General features: G+C 43.5%; 1 protein-coding gene across 11 annotated transcripts in view; it reads right to left on the bottom strand.

The window, feature by feature from the left end:
- ENOX1 (ecto-NOX disulfide-thiol exchanger 1) overlaps positions 1–21,201 on the bottom strand; it is a 615,060-nt gene that overhangs the window by 42,957 nt on the left and 550,902 nt on the right. Inside the window, exon 17 of one of the 11 annotated variants that reach the window (XM_067016820.1) lies at positions 5,000–5,147. The exons of 9 other annotated variants lie outside the window; for them this stretch is intronic. In XM_067016820.1, the coding sequence (XP_066872921.1) occupies positions 5,000–5,147 (148 nt within the window). Of the gene's footprint in view, positions 1–4,999; positions 5,148–11,231; positions 11,261–21,201 lie in introns of those variants that run through there. One more of the 11 variants, XM_067016826.1, reaches the window with a different exon arrangement.

Genomic DNA, 21,201 nt, shown 5'->3' with positions numbered 1-21,201 from the left:
ACTATATTCAATATCCTGTGATAAACCATATAGAAAAGAATATGAAAAAGAATGTGTGTGTGTGTGTGTATGTGTGTGTCTATATATATATATATACACAAACACATATACATATATATGTAAAACGAAAGCACTTTGCTGTAGAGCAAAAACTAACATTGTAAATCAACTATCCTTTAATAAAATAAATTTTTTTTAAAAGTTCAGACTATTGCTGACAGAGTCACAGAATTAATGAGATAGGTGAATGCTTTTGTTATACATTTTGGCAGAGACATAATTTAAATTTAATATGGGTGTGTTTTAAGGGTTAGAAGACAGGACAGTAGTTTTAGATAGCCACTTGATGTGCTGTGCTTTTATCTTTTTCCACTATAACAAAAAAGGCGAGGAGTATTGTAATGACTCATGACTCACTGGTTCCTTAGAAAAGTAAAGTTAATTTGATTTGTCTGTATTTGTAGTAGAGTCGTTTAATTTAACAAGAGAATTACAGTTATTAGTAGGTGGCGAGTCTGGGGTTGTCTTCAAAGTACAAAGTAGATATAAGCAATATCCATACCCTCTTTTTGTGTTTTCATTTAGCTAAATTATCATCCAATGTTTGTCAAAAGAGCTCCATCATTATAATTGGTTAAAGGGAGTACACAGAGAGAAGGTGGAACTAAATAATTCCCCAAGTCAAACCCTTCTTGCATTTAAGCTAAGCCTATTTTTACTTTCAGCCACTCAATAAATATTCATGCTGCATACATATATTACATACCTACCACATGCCAAGGAATGCTAAGTTTTAAATGATACTGAGTCTAAAAGTGACAAGAAGTGCATGCTTACCAGCAAGCAGTTCTTAAAAAAGGTCTGTAAGAAAGCTTACAGGAAATGTCAGTAGATGAAGCTGGAGAAGTAGGTGGACCGGGATAAGTAGCTTGGATTTTACCCGGAAGGCTTAATGAAGGAAGAGTGTTCAGCACAGGAGTTACATGAACAATTCTGCATTTTAGGATATTGGTTTGCAGGAAGTGGAAGTAGAGGCAGGGATGCCAGGCTAGAGCCTATTGCAGTTGTCTATTTAATTCTGACCTTTTTATAACGAGGGTAGAACCCAAGTCAGTGATGTGCAGAGGGCAAAACATAAGAGATATTTAAGAGGTAGAACTAAGAAAAATCCGATGACCTGGTGGATGCGGAAAATGTTGAGAATGAGTAAGTGCCTCAGTGAAAAGGAAAATAGAGAAAGCAGCAAGTATGGGGGAAGATAATTCGTCCAAATTTGAACTTAAGCTTTCTATGACATATTGTCAAGATATCTGAGAGAAAGTAGGATCCACAGGTTTTTGAACTTAGAAGCAAGGCCCTGACAGCTCTTTTATGGCCCATTTCTCAAGTTAGTGTTTTAGCACACAACCCTGATGTCTCCTTCTGGGGCAAAGAAAAGGCTTGCTTATTGCTTGATATAAAAGAGATGGCTCCCCCAAGCTCACTGTTCCTGCCCTGTAACATAATCCACTGTACGTTCAGGCTTCCATCTGGGGCCCTCTATGGGGGCATGACCAGCCTGTAAGATCCATGAGGATAAAGCTGGTGAAGCCAGGACCACTGTCTTGGGAGCACAGGATAGAACCTCCAATGGACATCTGCCAAAACCTTCTCTGAGAACAACCCATCACAAAAGGGACAAACTGACCATAACGGAGCACACTTTCAAGGATATCAGAGGGTACCTAGTTTGTGCTTCCTCTCTAACTCTATAAATCCATGCTTCAAGTCTAAGTCCTCGTCCTACCTTAAGAGTTTCACATTCTCTACCCAGAATGTTCCAACTTATCTCTTCAGTAACTGGGGAATACCTTTTACTGGGATGTTGGTCATAAGTTAGAAAGACGTTGCCCCTTTCTTAAAAACTTCACTGTTCTTTTGACTCATTCCTACCCCAAATCTCTGGAATATAGAAGGAAACTTTCATCATTAGAAACATAAAATTAGTAGACTCTTTATCTTTGATCACATACACATCCTTTACCCTGATAGTTGAAATATGCCCTGAAGAATTACGTGTCTACTGGTGAAGGTGTTCCAGATGCTTAGAGATTGCAAACTGGATGTGGATCAGCGCAGATAGAGGTTATTAAGGACAAATTGTTAATGGTGTACAAAGTATACACTAGGAAGGAAACATTAGGATGGGGCTCTAGAGTTTCCGCACAGTGAGATCAACAGGATTATGAAATAGTGTTCCGGAGGAAGTGGTAAGAACTCCACTCACCTGACGCAGTAAAAAGCACTCCAGACTAGAAAATGCACAATAAGTAACAATTCCGCACTTGGCAGGAGAATGAACAAGATTATCTACTAAAGCTTTTCTCAGTCTACCTTTTAACTCTCATTTCTGTGATACTTAGAAGGAATCATTAAAGGGCTGGAAGAAGAGGTTTTTCAATAACTGAAACTAGATATCATGGGGGTTGTTTTTAGACTTCTTAAAGGTTAAAGCTACTCAAAGGCAGAAATTTCCCATCTAAGGGTCCTTGTCAATTACTTTAAGAAATGGTCAAAGTAATTTATCCATTTAGAAAAGCTCTTTCTAAATAATTTACTGAGCTAGAATTGTGCTTTGCTGTTGTTTTGTTTTTGTTCCCCTACACCTACCCAAGACCCTAAGAACCAAGAATAGGGTTTCTTCAGCCTGATAAAATCCTTTCCTTATTCCTTTCACTTAATTATTCGTGTGACCTGCTTAACTTTAGTGCTATTTGCTTTCTGCTGCAAAGCTTCTTGAATACATAGTGCATACCCACTGTATCTACTGTCTCACCACCTGAAAGCTCAGCTTTCTCATTAATCACCCGATGAAACTATCCTTTGAAAGATTTTCAGTGACTATTTTCTCAGTCTTCGTACCATATGATATTTGACATCACTGACTCCACCTCCTTAAACCATCTGCCTCATTTGCTTCTGTTACATAAGAAGTCCTGATCTTTTTCCTCCTAATTTTTTATTTCATCTTCATTGGTTTTTTTCTTCCCTCTGCTGGCCCAGTACACATGGATAAGAAGGTTACTTTCTCCTTTTATAGTCTAACTTTGGTACTTTTGCCAAAGCTCAGTCACCACTTTTTCTTCTCTGTTTCCTTTGATCAGAGTTCTTTCATTCTCACGGGTTCAACTATCATCACACTTAACTCTTTAACTTCTGTTCCTTATCACCAACTGACCACTGGGTTTGTTTGCTTGAAATTATCACTTCCCATTTCAAGTTCAGAATGAGAGGTGGTCATGAGGTGGTAGGGGACATACTACATGCTTAAGTTTTAGCCTTGGCTCTTCCACTAACAGTTAGTTGACCTGGGGAGAGTTATGCAACATCTTTAAGCCTCAGATCAGTTGTCTAAAAATGAGGGTGCTGGGTAGGGTCCATCATCTCTGAATAATGCTTTATGGAACCCCATCAGCTCTACAGAGGTGACATGGAAGGTCCAAGGAGCAGATCTCTAGAATTCCCACTCCATTACTACTTGCTTCTGTTTTATAATACAGGACTTCTATTTAAGGCTTCATTGAAAGGAATGTCCTTATTTTGAAAAATGTGTGAATCCAAGTCCTTCCTGATGTGGTGGTTCTTCTAAAATTCTGTAATTTTATGGCTAACGTCCAATTCACCTCACATGTCAGACTGCATGTTCTTCTAACTTTTCTGTTTCTATTAGTAGTACCATCATTCTTCTACTTGCAGGCCTTTGATTCATTCTCTTCTATCCCCTAAGACCTCTCTAGATCTGAATTCTATAAAGTATCTGTGAAATGTCTCTAATTCCCCTTCCCCATTTCCACTACCAGTGCTCTACTATCACTTCTCCTCATTTCTTACTTGGACCACCACAAGAACCTCCTACCTTGTCTACGCCTTTGGTTTCTTCCTCTTCCAGTCCAACTTACATGATATTACCAGATCAGTTTTCTAAAATGCCACTTTCATCTTGTCAATCTCCAATTTAAAACTCAGATGCTTTCTGATAACCCGTAGGAAAAACTCCGATGCTTTCCAATAACCCGTGGGAAAATGCCAGAGTGAGCCTGGCATTCAGGTTCAATCCTACTGATACAGCCCATCTCTTTTAGATGTTCTGTCCAGATACGTTCTTAGAAAGTGCTCTTCTTTTCTTCACCACCTCCTACATATATTTTTATACACAGGACAAGTCCCATATCTCTTAAGGGCATTTTATTCCAGGCTATTTGTACATTTTCCTTATCTCAGCACATCTCCCCTGTCACTTCTGTGGCAGCTGGCCACTTATACATTTGGAATAAACTGAGTCACCCGTGTTTGTTTCCTCAACAAAACCGCCAACTCCTTTAGGGCACTCACCGTATCCAAGCAAGTGAGACAGCACGGTCGAAAGGCATCCGTGTTCTAATTCTGTCACCATTATTTACGTACTAGATAACTTTAGGCAGGGTATCTCTGAACTTTCTTTTACGTAAATCATGGATAATAACCTATACCTATCCCCCGGGGTGCTGTGAAGACCAAATGTCATATGTGACATGGTGCTTTTGAAAACTATAACCTTCCAGGAATATTGTGGCATCACTTTTATTATCCTCAGGACTGAGTGGATACAGCACAGGTGCATAATACATACTTGGGGTACTAAATCTAGGTGAGAATTCTGTATAAGACCTTGACTACAATTATATAAAAACATGTATGCGAAAGTGATAAACTGTCATGGGATTCAAATTGTACATATTTTCTGTTTTCTAAATGTTCTGTGGCGCTGTTCTTCTACTGCTATCCTTAGATTCCCCATGTCACTTCCTACACCGTCACGGCCACACCATAAGGCCTTACTCTTAGACGTCACACTCCATGGACTGAAGGGCCCCGTAGACTACGGTCAAGATGCCAGTTAGCTACTTCAGTATCCTTTACTCAGAATTTTTTTCAGAGTACCCAAAGCAATCCATCAAGTGATAGGCCAGTCTCCACTAACCTTCAGGGATTCCTCGTAAGATTAGAACCATGGTCAGAGGAGGAAGGGGGATGGGGATACGTCTCACACTTCCCTTTATGAGCCAGTGACTGTCACGTTGCAGGTGCCCAGTGGCTGATAAATGAAGGAACGGCCCACAGACAATGGCCTGGAATAGTGGGAAAAAAAAAAAAATGATGGATTTGGACACAGAAGACTGGTTCTAATTGCCACTCGCTGTGTACCCCTGTTTCATGATTCCTGTTTGTCAAGAGAGGGGTTTGAAGCAGATGAGCGCTACAGTGTCTTCTTGCTCCAATATTTCATCTCTGCTGTGTGCCCTTTCCCCTGACTTGGGGCTTCCCTTCAGAGTAAGGCAGCCAGCTTGGTACTGACAAGATGCACTTATCCTGGATTTCAGTGCCAATAAAATTAGAAGGAAGAGAAGAAGAGGGAGGAAAAAAACATTTAAAAAGCAAATGGATGAGAAAAGGATAGATGAGAATGAGTAACTGAGGAAGCTTCAAAATTTCTTGCGGTTTAAGGGAATGCAAGAATGCATCAATCCCCAAGACTGAGCAGGCTCTCGGGAATTTTCTGTGGCTTAGAAGTCCCAAGGCCTCACTAATCTTACCAGTGGCTGAAGCTTGGTACTGCCAGTCCTGAGGGTCATGTGTCCCCACCCTCCTGTCCCTTTCCTCAGAAGCCTTTGATGTCCAGGGTCTGCAGAGGAGAGCCTCAGAGGCCCAACAGGCTTCATCCTCAGAGAGACCATCTGAGAGCAGAGGTGCGGAGCGCCCACCCTCAGCCAAGAGTTAGTGATTCATCACAACATTAGCACATTTTACACACTGGGATATGAGCCACCGCACTGGGCTGCAGTTGCTGGACTCAGACCCAGAGTGCATGCATTATGTCCTAAGACAACTCCAAGATTTCCTAAGATTTCCACTCGCAAAGATTAAAATCAGTGAGAACTGGTTCTGCATCGTAAAAGGGACCCTTTAAGGGCTTCCCTGGTGGCGCAGTGGTTAAGAATCCACCCGCCAATGCAGGGGAGACACGGCTTCGAGCCCTGGTCCAGGAAGATCCCACATGCCGTGGAGCAACTAAGCCCGTGTGCCACAACTGCTGAGCCTGCGCTCTAGAGCCCGCGAGCCGCAACTACTGAGCCCGCGAGCCACAACTACTGAAGCCCCCGTGCCTAGAGGCCGTGCTCCACAACAAGAGAAGCCACTGCAGTGAGAAGCCCACGCACCACAATGAAGAGTAGCCCCCGCTTGCTGCAACTAGAGAAAGCCCGCGCACAGCAACGAAGACCCAATGCAGCCAAAAATAAATGAAGAAATAAATTTAATTAAAAAAGCCTTTAAAAAAATAAAAAGGACCCTTTAAGAAAGAGAAAATTCACTGTGGTTTAGTTACCAGAGATATCCACGGAAAGCATTTCTCCTGGTGGCTTTCTTTTTAGAGCATTCTTGGTTATATTTATTTAATAAACACATATAGTGCTTAATTTGTGCATGTAGTATTATAAGAACTTTACAAGTATGAACTCACCCAATCCTCCTAACAGCTCTAGGAGGTCGGTACATTTTACAGGTGAGGAAAATGAGGAATGGAGAGGCCAAGGACTTGTCTAAGGTCACACAACGAGTAAGAAGCAGACTCGGGATGTGAACCGATGCTGTCTCACTCCAGACTCTTAACCACCGTGCTGGGCTGCCTCTCTTGAATGGACTGTAATGTCAGCCTATTACGGTCCTTGTCAGCTGAAAAATGCCTGTGGAGCGCTGGGACGCCATCCCCTTCTGAGGGCTGCCGGCAGTCCGGGCCTCTTGGGGGGCCAGCAGGGGCTCCAGGCTGGCTGATGCGTGGTGGCTCGGGTGCAGTCGTGAACGCAAAGGGGAGTGGAGCAGAAAGGCAGCAGGGACCTGGCCCAGGAGCAGTGGTAGCTGGGATGGGCCTGGCTCTCTGCTGCTGTTAGGTTGGTGACACCTTGTCCTTCGGACAAGCGTGACTTGTAACCATGGTCCGAGCAACAGGTACGCAGTTTGGAAGATGTGTGCGGGGGAAAGCCGAGGTCGAGGCAGCGCTCCAAAGACCAAGTGAGGGCCACGGGCAGGACCGGCCAAGCAGGTGAAGAGACGCGGGCAGGGGAACCGGGGGAGCCCCAGCCATACCCCAAGTATGTGGTAGTAAAGCAGAACCACTGAGGTGATGGGATAAGAGAGAAAAGCGGGGGATACAGAAGCCATTCGAAAGGAAGAATGGACAGATTCTGTGTGTGAAGCAGAGGAAAGAAAAGAATTAAAAAACGTTCAGCAAAGTCTGGACCGCTAGGAGAATAATGATGCTAGAATCAGAGGTCACAAAGAATGAGAAGTACTGGCTCCAGTATTTCAGAAATACTGGATGTGAGGTCTTGGAAAGGTAGCTGGAAACATGGGTCATAGGCTCAGGATAGCATCTGGGCTGGCAGGGGCTCTCCAGCCCACCTGCCGTCTCTCCCCCCTCCCGCAGGTAACAGGAGGAGTTGTCCTTGCCACCCTCAGAGTGTCTCTGCCTGGACTTCACGTGCCTGCTCTACCTGCAGTCATTTCTCTACAAAGCAACAGTGTCCTCAGTCGCTAGCACAGTCCCCTGCACATGGTAAATCTTCAGCCAGTATTTTTTGAAAGAATAAATGGTAGACTCTCGGTAATATTTGTTGAATGAATCTGTTATTACCCAGAGAGGGTAAACTTCATAGGTGAGACCGACTGGCAATTACAGGATTTGGTCAGCACCCTTGGCTGGGAGTGATTTCCCAGAAGTCTGGGACTACATATAATGGAGAGGGAAAAAAACAATGCTGTCGCCTTGTGTATTTTACATTCTTCTGGTCCCTAAATGTATTTGATGTAGCATCATTTTTAAGTAAAATAATTTCTTTACTGCTTTAGATTTAGACAGTAAAAAGTTAACTTTGAGTTTGTGTCTAATATTAGTGCTTTCAATATGTTTTTAAATTAAATATTAACTTTTTTTGGAGACCATAATATAAGCTTATAAACTTTTCCCTTTCTTTTCCTTTTTAAAATTTAAGACAATTCTCTAGTTCATGTTAATTTTTTTTTAACATCTTTATTGGGGTATAATTGCTTTACAACGGTGTGTTCGTTTCTGCTGTATAACAAAGTGAACCAGCTATACATATACATATGTCCCCATATCTCCTCCCTCTTTCGTCTCCCTCCCTCCCACCCTCCCTATCCCACCCTTCTAGGTGGTCACAAACCACTGAGCTGATCTGATCTCCCTGTGCTATGCGGCTGCTTCCCACTAGCTAGCTGTTTTACGTTTGGTAGTGTATATATGTCCATGCCATGTTAATTCTTAATAATAAGGTTTCTTGGTTTTTCTCTTTACAAATATATATACTGGCAGAAAATTTATAGAATATAGATTTTAAAAATTAACTGGAATTCTACTACTCAGATATAAGCACTATTAACATTCAGATATTTACCTTTCATATTTTATATATAACCCTCCTCCCACATACTCATATATATAGTATAATGTAATATATATACACACACATGAATGTATACATATATAGTTGTGTGTGTGTTTATATATATATATATTTATATATATATAGTTGTTTAATTCTTATTTGAAAAAACACGATTATCCCACATATACTTTTAACAAGAGAACCCTGATAGGAAAGAGTAATTTCAATTTTGTAATGTTTTCCATTAAAAACTAAGAGCATACTGCTGCCTGGATCATAACTTAATTATGGCTATCACAGTTCACACCAAGCTTAAACTATGGTCTCAAGCTGGTGATTAGATGCCTTTTTTTTGGCATAGTTTTGTGACAATCATATTAACTGAAACCCATGTAAAAATGAGAAAAAAATCTTTTGTATTCCTTTAGCTCCATTCATTATTTAAAGTGTAGGTTGTAGTGTTTTATTTTAGCTTTACTATATGCTGCCATAAATGTTGCCAAGTGAAAAATAATACACTTGATCTCAAAAACAGTTGTGTGTTTCTCTTCAATACGTAAAAAATGGAACCCATACTACTGTATCCACACAAGTGAGGCTACCCTTCATAGCCTGAAAAAGTACTGACGTGAAGAATCTCCTTAACCAATAAAAATGGAGCAGCAAACAGAAGAAACTAAAGCAAAATACTTTTAAATGTATGTATGTGCATCCAGAATTAGTCAGTTTGATTCATCTTATATGATACTGACTCTGTTGTTGGTAAAGATTAATTGTATTATGGTGCTCTTGGCATGTTATTTTCCCAGGCCATTTCTCAGTATGATATTTCGTATTTTTCTCTGCTACAAAGCACTATCAAAATTTTCACCTGCTAAGTTTACGTTACTAATGATAATATTAAAATTCAGAGTATTTTTGATCTGTATAGAGGTAAATTAGGTCATGAGAATACATGGGATGCAATCTGATACATGGGAAAGAGAGACATTTAATTCTTATTAAAGTAAAATCAAATTTTACAAGGTTTGCCAGCCATACTGTGAGATCTTAGTAAACATTAGATAGTCTCCCCTCCCTAACACACCAAAATCCAATTCTCTCCTCTCACTGCCTTCTTGCATATGCCACCTATGAGAAATACTCCAAGAACAAAGTGGTCTGGATTGCTGATGCATGGTTCATGAAGGATGTAGCATTTGGCGTCCTCTGAATTAAAAAATAGTATGAATAAGGGCAATGATTATAATACTAATAGTTAGCCCTTGCTGAGTACCAGGTAGATGCCAGGTGTTGGTCCTGCCATTATCCCTATTTTACAGATGATAAAATCGAGGCACAAATAAGCTAAGTACTTTCCTCAGCTCACATACCTAGAGAGTAGTGGCTGTAAGACCGGGCCCCAGGTAGCCAGACTTTGGAGCTATTAGTCTATACTGCCTTCTGTCCAAGTTACTTCTCAGGGTATCACAACTTCCGGACTTCGTTCAAGCCCCTAATCCCAGCCCAAAGTCCTTTCCTTGCTGAGAACACTGAAGCCAGTGTTTAGTGATTTCCCTTTTCAGCACCTGCTGTCTCCACAATGGGCCATGTGCTCCTTGAGGACGGTGACCAGGCTGTGATCGCATGTGCTCCCAACACACAGCACTCTGTCTACAACACTGCATGGCTCATCATGTGGACTTGGGTGGACACAGGAGCAGCTAGTTGTGAGTCCACCTATCTTTTGTGTATTCTCCAAATGGCTGTGATTTCTTATAAACCAGAGTCTGGCAATTACTAACTGTGTATTTTCCTTTGGGGATTGAATCACAGCAAAGTTCAACATTTAGACTAAAGTCTCTGGACACCTCAGTTCAGTATAATTCAATTAGAATTTATCGAACCTCCACCACTCTCTCATCCATCAAATATGTATTGAGCGCCTACTATATGGTTGGATTTGTGCTAGGTAAGATTCAAAGATGAATCATAGTGGTTCCTGCTCTCAAAGAACCTAAGAGTCTAGAGTATGGACAGGCACGTAAAATATATTGAAAGACAGTGTGATGTAACTATGACAAGGGTTGGCCTTGGGGGCTGTGGAAGCCCCTAGCAGCACCCAATCTGAACTGGAGTGCACAGCAGGCAGTAGTTACCCAAAGTATGGTCTGCAGACTGATGGCCCTGGGAGCTTATTAGCAAATTCTCAGGCCTCAGCCCAAACCTTCCCAATCTCAAACTCTAAGCGGGGGGGGGAGCCCAGCCATCTGTGCTTTAAGAAGCTCTCCTTTTGATTCTGTTGCTTACTAAAGTTTGGGAAGTATTGCCTTAGAGAATGTAAGACTCACAGACGCATAGCCACACGCAAGAAAACTTACACCAAATTAAAGCTGTAAAATAAGAAAGTTGGATGAGTGATCCCTAGTACCTCAATTCTAACTTTCACAGTCGGCAAGACTTCTGCACACATCTTAACCTGAACTGCAACGAGATGTGCTTAATCCTCAAGGTCACCTGCAAATAATATAGATAAGGAAGTGTTTGCATTTCTCACCTAATCAGGCCAAACAGATTCACAGAGCTGTCTGAGGTGGCTGGAGTTTCTACGTCCACTCAATCATCAGTCAACAAGTGTTATAAATGTATTACAAATGTGCCCACCTACATAGGCTCATCACTCTGTTAGGTTCTGTAACACATACCTACACATTACCTTCCCTTAAGGCACTTACCCCTGAGTTGAGAAGCTCGGTGTATCATAACTGGGTTGTTCAGAATGTTTGGGATAATGATCAATACTGTGGGAACATGAAGAAGATGGTAATTGATTTGGGCTGATCTTAGGATGAGACCCCAAGAAGTAGGAATTGAGCTGGGGCTTCAACACAGCAGAATTTGCATTGCCGGCAAAAAGCATGACATGATAGATGGAGGAAAGCTGAATTACCAATAAAAAAATCTAACTATTGAGAGTTTTTCATGTATGGTGCACCTAGCCGAATTCGACCTGTTGACTAAAGTCATTTATTCAGGATCCCAGGTCAACAGTTATTCCCACTAGCAGGCCAACAGTAATTGTGTTCTTACCAAGGGGACCAACTTGAATATTGCTGTGTAAAATGTCTAGGAACAGGCTTCCCTGGTGGAGCAGTGGTTAACAATCTGCCTGCCAATGCAGGGGACACGTGTTCGAGCCCTGGCCCGGGAAGATCCCACATGCCACGGAGCAACTAAGGCCGTGTGCCACAACTACTGAGCCTGCGCTCTAGGGCCTGTGTGCCACAACTACTGAAGCCTGTGAGCCACAACTATTGAGCCAGTGAGCCACAACTGCTGAAGCTCGTGCACCTAGACCCATGCTCCACAACAAGAGAAGCCACTGCAATGAGAAGCCTGCGTACTGTAACGAAGAGCAGCCCCTGCTCTCCGCAACTAGAGAAAGCCCGCGCGCAGCAACGAAGACCCAACGCAGCCAAAAATAAATAAATAAATAAATGTATTTATTTATTTATTAAAAAAAAAAAAAAAAAGTCCAGGAACGATACCTAAGCTTACAGTGGTGAGACATGTTATACTTGTGTGCATGTGTGTCAGTGTGTGTGTACGTGTGGTGAGGGGAGCGGGGGATTACACCCACATAGGTTTGGGGGCTTTACATAGGTTACACTTGCAGACCTTTCTCCTAGTTTCAAGTCATCTTTCTCAAAGCTGACAATGGCAAGAAAGTGTGCAAATTATGTTCTGAAAGTCTCATAAACATAAGTAGCTCACCAGCATACACCGAACAGTCTGGAACCTGTCCAGACAAAGAAAGGCACTCTACAATCTCACAAGGAAGCTGCTATAACAATAAAAATGACGGTGATGCAGCATCATGGCCACAAATCTCTCCTACAAGGGCAATTTCAGGGCTGGGAAGGCTGAGGCTTAGAGGATTTTCTTGGGGGAAGGAAAAAAAAAAAAAAAAAAAAAAAGAAGAGAAATCTTAAAACAGTAACAACAACAAAACCTATTAAGTGTTCCAAGGCTGATGAATCTTCTCTAGAAAGAACGTAAAATGTGAAGGCCTCTTCCATTGGGCAGGGGCAGTAGCTTTCCTCCCCAGCTCAACGTTTGCTCTGCCTGAATTAGGAAGAAAGACATGGAGGGAGTTCAGGCCGAGGAAGCTCCAGGTGGCTACAGACAGGGTGCCTGGTGCCCCGGAGAGCAGTGTGGCTGGGTGCCCTTCTGGGCGGGGTGGGCAGGCCGGGAGGGAGGGAGGGGAGGCTGCATTTGGCGGTGAGCTCACAGCTGGGGCCGACCCCCACCTCTCAGGTCCCAGACAGGCAGGGGGGGGAGTGGAGAGGGGCGCCTCCGTCAGAGCAAGGCTGAAGGAGTAGAACGCACTTCACTCGCTCGTGGGCAGAGTCTGAAATTTGCAAGTACTGTTTCCAAGTCTGACCTTCGTAGTTACCCCGAGGAAGCCCGTCCATATCGCATCTGCACATTAATATCTGAGTTGTTCGCTTCGAATTCCAGGATAAACGTCTTTTGGGGTAGGGTTTTCATTACGTGGGCAATAGTCACGCAACTACAAACACACCTCCGGTGAAGGCCGTTTCGCTACTCGAGTTGGCAGGGACGGGTGGGATGGTGACAGCAGAAAGTGATGAAACTTAGGAAGACTCTTCCTGGCACAGTCTTTCCCGCCCCTGTCCCCCTTTTTTCTTCTTTCCACCTTTCCACCTACTTTCCTTCTTTGTCCTCTTCCTACATATTTCCTCAAAGAGACAGCACAGTCTAGTGAGTTCTGGGGCACTGTGGTGGATGAGGTCTGGAGACGAGCAGTGCGTGTGGTGAGAGAATGACTGCCCCGTGCAGCGTTACACAGCCCTCCTGAGACCCAGGGATTCTGAGCAGAGAATCCTTGCGCAAGACCAGCGTCAAGACGGCGAGCCGAGCCACGCTCGCCCCAGCCCTGGCCGGCACATTTCACACCTCTTCCTTTCCTGATCTCCGTGGTTAGCAGAAACTACGAGTGTGGAAATCACTATAGAACATTTCATATTCTAAAAGCAACAACAAGTGTCTAGGAAGCCCCACAGCTCCTGAGAAACATAGAGAACTGACAAGAGGCGACGCTCATCTCCCGGTGAATCCCTGGTTCCCTGCTGTTTTCAGGTCACTAATCCGGGTGATATGTCAGCAGGAACCGAAGCTGCGTGAGAGAAGGGGGCACCCCACTTTCCCCTGCCGTCTTCCAGAGGCACGAGAACGAACTGCTTCTGTCCACCTTTTGGGCTCCTGGCTTTTTTCACAAATGCTCCTCAACTTTCGTCCTGTTCCGTTTGGGGCAGCACATCGGGCAGTGCTAAGCCGTATCTCCGGGGAGGCCCGGTTCCTGCGACGGAGCCCTCTAGGTTCATTACACCTTCAAATGATATCACCTGCACTCAAGTCACGTCTGTGTATTCCTGGGTGCATCTCTTGTTGACGGTTTTGAGTTTCCATGTATCTTCTTGGCCATATTAGAAATAAAAAGTTAAGGTTCTGTTTGGGCTTAGAACTCATGTTGTCCTTTTACTTGGACATTCTTCTCAATCTCATGTATTCTCTGGAGAGGGTGGACAAGCCTCACTTGGGTAGGGGTGGCCTGGGTTTGGGATCCACACAGAGAACAGGTTCTGCCATCCCTAGACCACCAGGAAGACGCTCTAGTTCACAGCACAAAACCCCCAATAACATGTCTCAGCATCAGTCTTCTAAATCATTCACGAAGGCTATACCATCTGCCTTTCTCTTCAGAATGCAGGCATTCTTGGGAGCTACTTTCATCTCCTGCTGAAGAGCTCAGTATCCTCTCTATGTGGTCACATCCAGACAATATTACTGGTTGTTTATCTCATCACTTACCATGTAGGGGCTGAGCTTTAATCTTTTTAAAGAGTTAGTGGATCTCCCTCTATCCCTAAATCCCATTCAAATGGAAAAGCATCCCCACTTCAGAAGTGCTTAAATGGTGGACGGATTAACTAATACATTGTTAAAGAATACTCATTGCACGCTATCCATGACAGCAAAAGCAAATAATATTTTAAAGTCCCACAGCAGGGACTGATTAAATACACTACAGCACATCTGTGGCATGAAGTATTAGGCAGTCACTAAAAGTTGTATTAAGAAAACATTTAATGACATGGGGAAACACTCATGATTTACAATGAAAAAAATGTATGGCTGTAAAACTGCCCACATAATATGCTGTAAATTTGGTAAAAATGTATATATGTGCACATAGGCAAAGCTGAAAGAAACACAAGGAAGTGTAAACACTAATTTCTGAGTGGTAAGATCGCAGATGATTGTTTTCTTTATATTTTCCACAAAAAGAAAATGGCTCTTTTGAGATAAGAGCATTTGTGTGTGTGTGTGGGGGGGGCATTGGATTTATAAAAGTTACCAATCTTCCATTCTAAACAATTGCTTTTGCTTCTGCATCACGTAGGATTATCATTAACCTTTTGGGGGAAGTATATTTGTCTCCAGAGTGGAAAATTTTGGTTTCAGATCTTGATTTTAGCTATATAGGTATCCATGTCTGTGTCAGACCATTTCAGTCAGCACTGAAATTTATGTCTACTTTGGCTGTTTTCATGTCTCCAAACCCAACCTGTCAGCTTTATTAAACATGCGCTAATCCTATTACATGCTCCAAATCCCCTAATGGCCAAGCAGGTCCTACCAGCTCCCGTCCTGACAAAAAGGACTAACTGTAGGCCCAGCTCCAGCTGTGGAAACACATGGCGGGTTGGCAGTGAGGCTCCTGGTAAGGAAACTTCTCGAGTGTTTACTGGAAACAAAAACACTAACCCCGAAGCCAGCTTTGTCCAACTTTGACAGCAGTTCCCTCTCTAATCCTTCCTTGGGGCACATGCTGAGAAGAGAGTTTATGAACAGGGTCTCCTCCAACCATCAGTCCTTTCCGAGGGGGCTGGGTTGGGATGCGTGTGGTTTTTTTTCACATGCAATTCTGGATTTCACAGCAAATGGCGGGGATACGGCTAATTCACAGCAGAAAACGTGGTAAACTAGCTGGAAGAAGGCAGCTGGGTGGGCGCAGGAGGGTGGAGTCGGGGTAGAGGTGGGAAGGGAAGCACCAGCAGAAGAAAAGCAGCGTTACAGAGGCTGTAACTGGAACAAAAGGCCAGAGTCTGGGTGTGAGCATTTAATGTGTGAATGGGGCCATATATTACAGGCTAAAGGAAACAGCAGTCCATGAAAAGTCCCCCTTCTTGATTTTAGACATCTACAGAGCAAGGGTGACCTCAGGCAGCTACAGACATGGGTCCATCTCTCCCTGAAGGAAGATAAAGTGACTACTGGTTTTCCAGTTGAGATTTTCAGGGGTCTCAAAGCTCCCTACATACCTACACGCATATACCAGTCCCCTCAGACTCTCCTCCCCGAGGACCCAATCCTTCCAATAAAGGTCTTGTCTCCAGAGAGTTTAGGGAAACGTGCAAACCAGCTACCTCAAGCCCTTTCATTATTCACACTGTGATATTGACCCAAAGGTGGAGAATGAGTCCTGATGGAATGGGACAGAGGACAGGCAAGTGTTGGTGAGAGCAGGGCACGATGACAGAGTCAGCTCCAGGTGGGGCAGGAACCATGTCTATATTAGTCACCGATGGATCTCCAGAACCCAGCACAGCACCTGGCACGCGGAAGGATGGAGCAATAGTAATACCCAACGCTTCCCGGCCACGTCAACACTGCTTAGCAAAGCTCACAATAACCCTATGAGGTAGCTGCAGTCGCTACCTTTGTTTTAGAAGTGAACAAAATGGTGGTGCAGGGTGCAATGAACGGCCCAGGGTCCCCCAGACAGCAAATGGCGGAACTAGGACTAAAGGCAGGCTACTTGGTGCCCAGATCTGTTCTTAATCTCTACACTCTGCTGCCTCCTTCAATGAAGACTTGTTGATTTACTGAGTCAAAAAGGGATGGAAGGTGAAGTAAGTCAGACAGAGAAAGACAAATATGATATCCCTGATATGTGGAATCTAATTTTTTAAAGATGATACAAATGAACTTATTTATTACAGAACAGAAACAGACTTACAGATAGCGAAAACAAAACTTACGGTTACCAAAGGGGAAAGGTGGCGGGGAAGGATAAATCAGGAGCTTGGGATGAACATACACACGACTATGTATAAGATAGATAACCGGGCTTCCCTGGTGGCGCAGTGGTTGAGAATCCGCCTGCCGATGCAGGGGACATGGGTTCGTGCCCCGGTCCGGGAAGATCCCACGTGCCGCGGAGCGGCTGGGCCCGTGAGCCATGGCCGCTGAGCCTGCGCGTCTGGAGCCTGTGCTCCGCAACGGGAGAGGCCACAACAGTGAGAGGCCCGCGTACCGCAAAAAAATAATAATAATAAAAAAATAAAAATTTTAAAAAAAGATAACCAACAAGGATCTACCGTATAGTACAGGGAACTCTATTCAATATTTTCTGATATCCTATATGCAAAAAGAATGTAAACAAGAATGAATATACGTATAGGTATAACTGAATCACTTTGCTGTACACCTGAAACTAACACGTTGTCAATCAACCATACTCCAATAAAATTTAAAAAAAAAAGGGGGGGGGGATGGAAGACTGTACTGGAACACAGACTGGAGGCCTTCGTACAGCCTCAGGCAGTGAGGTGGTGAGAAGAAAGACCCCCAGGCGCTGGAAGGACCGTGGCGTCTGCAGTCTCGCCCCCGGTATCTGCAGGCGCACGCTCCCTGGGCCGGTGCTCCAGTTCCCTGCCATGGAGCCTGTGGAATGGGGCGAGGGAGGGACAGACCTTTGTGCTGAGGTGTTCCTTACTGTCTCGTCTACTCCTCCTCCAGTTCAAGATCAGGCCAGAAGTTACAGGAGGGAAGGATAGAGCCTGAGTGTCTTTATTCTCTGAGACTATGGTCCCAATTTCCTGTGGGGTTTTTCTTTTCCTTTAGCCTTGTTTGATACATCAGGATGTATATACTCTCTCGTGCTTACGTACCCGAAGGACGGTCAGCACGTTCTGCACTGGGCCAAGGGCTCGACGCTTGCAGAGGTTCCGCCATAGGCATCATTAGAATACACGGTTAATGGTAGCTTTCTGCCGCAGCGTGTACTAAACTTGAAGACTGTTCTGCACACAGTGTCTCTCCCATATGCTCTTAACATCTTTACTCTGACAACTTAAAGACAACTTGAGGATTTACTTACAGAGGCAACGTGAAAAACTAAAAAATCTTTTCTCTTTTGTGTTTTTGTTTTATTGTTGGGAGGGAAAGGTGTTCCACTACACAGTGGTAACCTTCAGGGCCACAAATTCAACCTCTTTACAGACTGCAAATGATTTTTGTAACGCCAGTGTGTGAGCTTGAATTATGCAAGTAGAGGAGGGGGCGGTAAAAGCTTTCCTGTAGCAGAAACAAAGAGGGGGGAGAAAAAACTCATGGAAAGCTTCTAGACTAAATTGTTCTATACGTTGCCGGCTTCGGTAGCCACTTTATTTGATTCCTCCTAGTTGTTCTGCATTTCTTGCATCCTCTCCTTTCCCTTCCACTTTCTTGCCGGGCATATGCGCGTTAAAGATCATGGGTGGTGATACCTCTGGGAGGAAGGTCATCAAAAGAGATGCAAGGTGAGGACAGATATCAAATTAATTACATTCAATAAAGTAATTAATTAATAGTAAATTTAATTTAATTTTTTTTTTTTTTGAGGTATGCGGGCCTCTCACTGTTGTGGCCTCTCCCGTTGCGGAGCACAGGCTCTGGGCGTGCAGGCTCAGTGGCCATGGCTCACGGGCCCAGCCGCTCCGCGGCACGTGGGATCTTCCCGGACCGGGGCACGAACCCGTGTCCCCTGCGTCGGCAGGCGGACTCTCAACCACTGCGCCACCAGGGAAGCCCAGTAAATTTAATTTTAAATTCAATTGTAAAAGTTTTTAATTTAAGGTTTTGATATCTGTTATACATAATGACCAGGGACCAGGTTAGTTATTCAGCAATCCTAGGGGTTAAGAGAGAACTCGGAGACAGAGACCAAAAGCAAAATCACAGCTTTGCTTTTGAGGAAAGAAAATTGGTTTTGGAATAACTGAAGTCTCTGAAGGATCTGTACTATAGGCTAGTTTTAAACTTGGATATGCTAAAATATATCCAGTTCCAAATACAAGGAAAAACCTGCTTCAAATCTTAAGTGCAGTCCTCTTGGAGAAAAGGCCTTTGCAATTGATCTCAGCTTCTGGCTTCAATGCTTTTAGATTAGCCTTTCAGAAACCTCTTCTCGTGGGCGTGGTGAGCTCACAGAAGGTCTTGTGCAGGGGGACAAGGGTGAGCTTTGGAAGGGTGCCTCTGTTTGGAGACCTCAAGAATAGTGAACAAGGTGTTGGTCAGATACTGTCGTTGCCCAATAAAATAGAAAATAATTAGTAACTGACTGACTCTAGGTGCGGCTAGCGCATCTCCTAAGCTTGGCTCTTGAGACTAAATAGGCAAAAGAGTTACTAAGTTGCAAGACTGGACACATCTTCCCCCCACCACACACACATCTTTGAGCGGCAGGTGTGCGTCTGTCATGCTGACATTTTGAATGCCCAGCAATTCCGTTAAGTCTGAATCTCCCTGCCATGCTTCATGACACAGCTATTAATACACAGAATCAACCAGAAACAAATATGAGCAATGCAGACCAAGATTTATGGACGTGTTAATTACGGCATTATTTATAAAATTAAAAAAAATAGGAAGTTAAATGCCTAACACATAGGCACATGGTTCAGTTAGTTCATATCTACTCTGAGGAACATTTACTGACCAGAAGAATACTCGTGGTATAATGAGAAATCAATAAGGTACAAAATGGAAGACACTATGGATCCTATTTATTGGTTCATTTATTTATGGTTTTTTCCCCTCTGGTCATATACATGCACGTGACTGGGAAGAACTAAACTAAAATACTGATGGTGACTATCTCTGAGTGATGAGATATTAACTTATTTTTCTCTACCTTTGTATACTTTTCTGTAATTTTCCAGTTTCACACAAACATTTTCCTTTTCCAATAAAATATATTGCTTTAAGAAAGCAACTGTTAATTCTCACAAGAACACCCAGCTAAGCCAGCACCAGTCCACTATATAATTATTATTAATAAATGATAATGTACACATTTCCTATCCCTGCACGTGAATAATCATGGTGAAAAAAAAATCTATATGTCTCAGTCAGTAACCTCTGGGCCAGAAGCTTTAAAGCTCATGGTCTGCATTAAAATTCATCCTGTCAAAGCACTGCCTACTGTATTGAGTATTGCTGATATCGATGCATGAAGAGGGAATTGATACTTGTCAAGGACGTACTCTGGGCCAGGTGTTTCTCTATGGGGTTTCGCTTAGTACGTCTGGAGGAGGAAACTGAAGTTCAAAAAGGTCAAACCACTGGCTCTGGTCACATGGCTACTCAGTGATCAGAATGGATTCAAACCCTCTCAGTCTGGCTTGAAAGCCCCCTCTCCTTTCACCACCACAGGGCTGGTGAAAACTTCAGATGACACGTAGACTTCATTTCAGACATTTAAAGATACCTTAAAATATTTTGCTAGCGCTCCAACGGTGTGGCCAAAATGACTGATCTTTGTTTCTTTTCTTTCACACAACCTAGTGGAGGTGCTGGGGAAACTGCCCAAAGGAGACCACATGACAGACAGAAAAGAGAAGGACAGGTGCATAATCCACCTACTGGGAAACCCTTGAAAGAACAGGCAATTTTTAGAGTTGCACGAACTAGCCTAGCACTCTGCTCAGTGAGAGAGGAGGCGGCCAGCTGAGATGTCAGGCAGGTGCCACCAGACTCCATCAGTCCCACAGATCTCTCCTCGAACCCGCCCCAGCGGGCAAGTTGCTGCTTCTCTCTCCTGCTTGGCCTGACTGAACCCCATTTCTCAACAGTCATTTTGGGGGTTGATTACAAAGCACACATCATGGATTCTAGAGAGGTAGTTTTAAACGTTAAAAACTTTCCTGTAAGAGAGGACAACAGACCTCCAAGATGATCTCTTTTCACTCTTTCCACTTAACAATATATACCTTTTGACATTTCTCAAGAAAGAGCCTACAGACTAGATATTGTGTCAGGCCTATCCTTCCACGTAGCATCTAACTGAATTCAATCAGCAGATGAGTTTGTAATCCTAACAACATCCCATGTAGTCAGAATCTCACAATTACAAAGTGCTTCCACATCAGTGATGTCATTTGCTTCTCACAGTAAACCTGAAGGAAGGAAAGGGAGGTAATGTCACCCCCATTTTACAGGTCAGGAAATTGAGACGTACTGCCACTTTGTCTGGCTTATTGGATTATCCCACAGATCCAGGAGCCGTTCTTGAGTATCCAGCACAGAGAAACCATAACAACACCTTAAGATTTCCATGTGTCTTAGCTCATTACATCATGATAAGCTTTTGAGGTAGCCTGCATCGTCAGTTTTACAAATGAAGAAAATGAAGCTCAGGGGGGTTCAGGAACTTGTCAAGCTGACACAGCTAATAAGCAGCAAAGTCTGGGTTTCAAACTACGTCACGTCACAGCGGCCTCAACTTCCTGTACACGTATCACATCTTGTAAATTGCCTGCCCACGTGTCCCTCAGTTCATCAGCCTTTTGTTGTAAGTTCTTCGAGGGCAGACACCAAGCCTTATATTTCT

Source organism: Kogia breviceps, chromosome 16 (genome assembly GCF_026419965.1).
Source record: "Kogia breviceps isolate mKogBre1 chromosome 16, mKogBre1 haplotype 1, whole genome shotgun sequence".
NCBI lineage: Eukaryota > Metazoa > Chordata > Mammalia > Artiodactyla > Physeteridae > Kogia > Kogia breviceps.
This window is presented reverse-complemented; position numbering and strand designations above follow the sequence as displayed.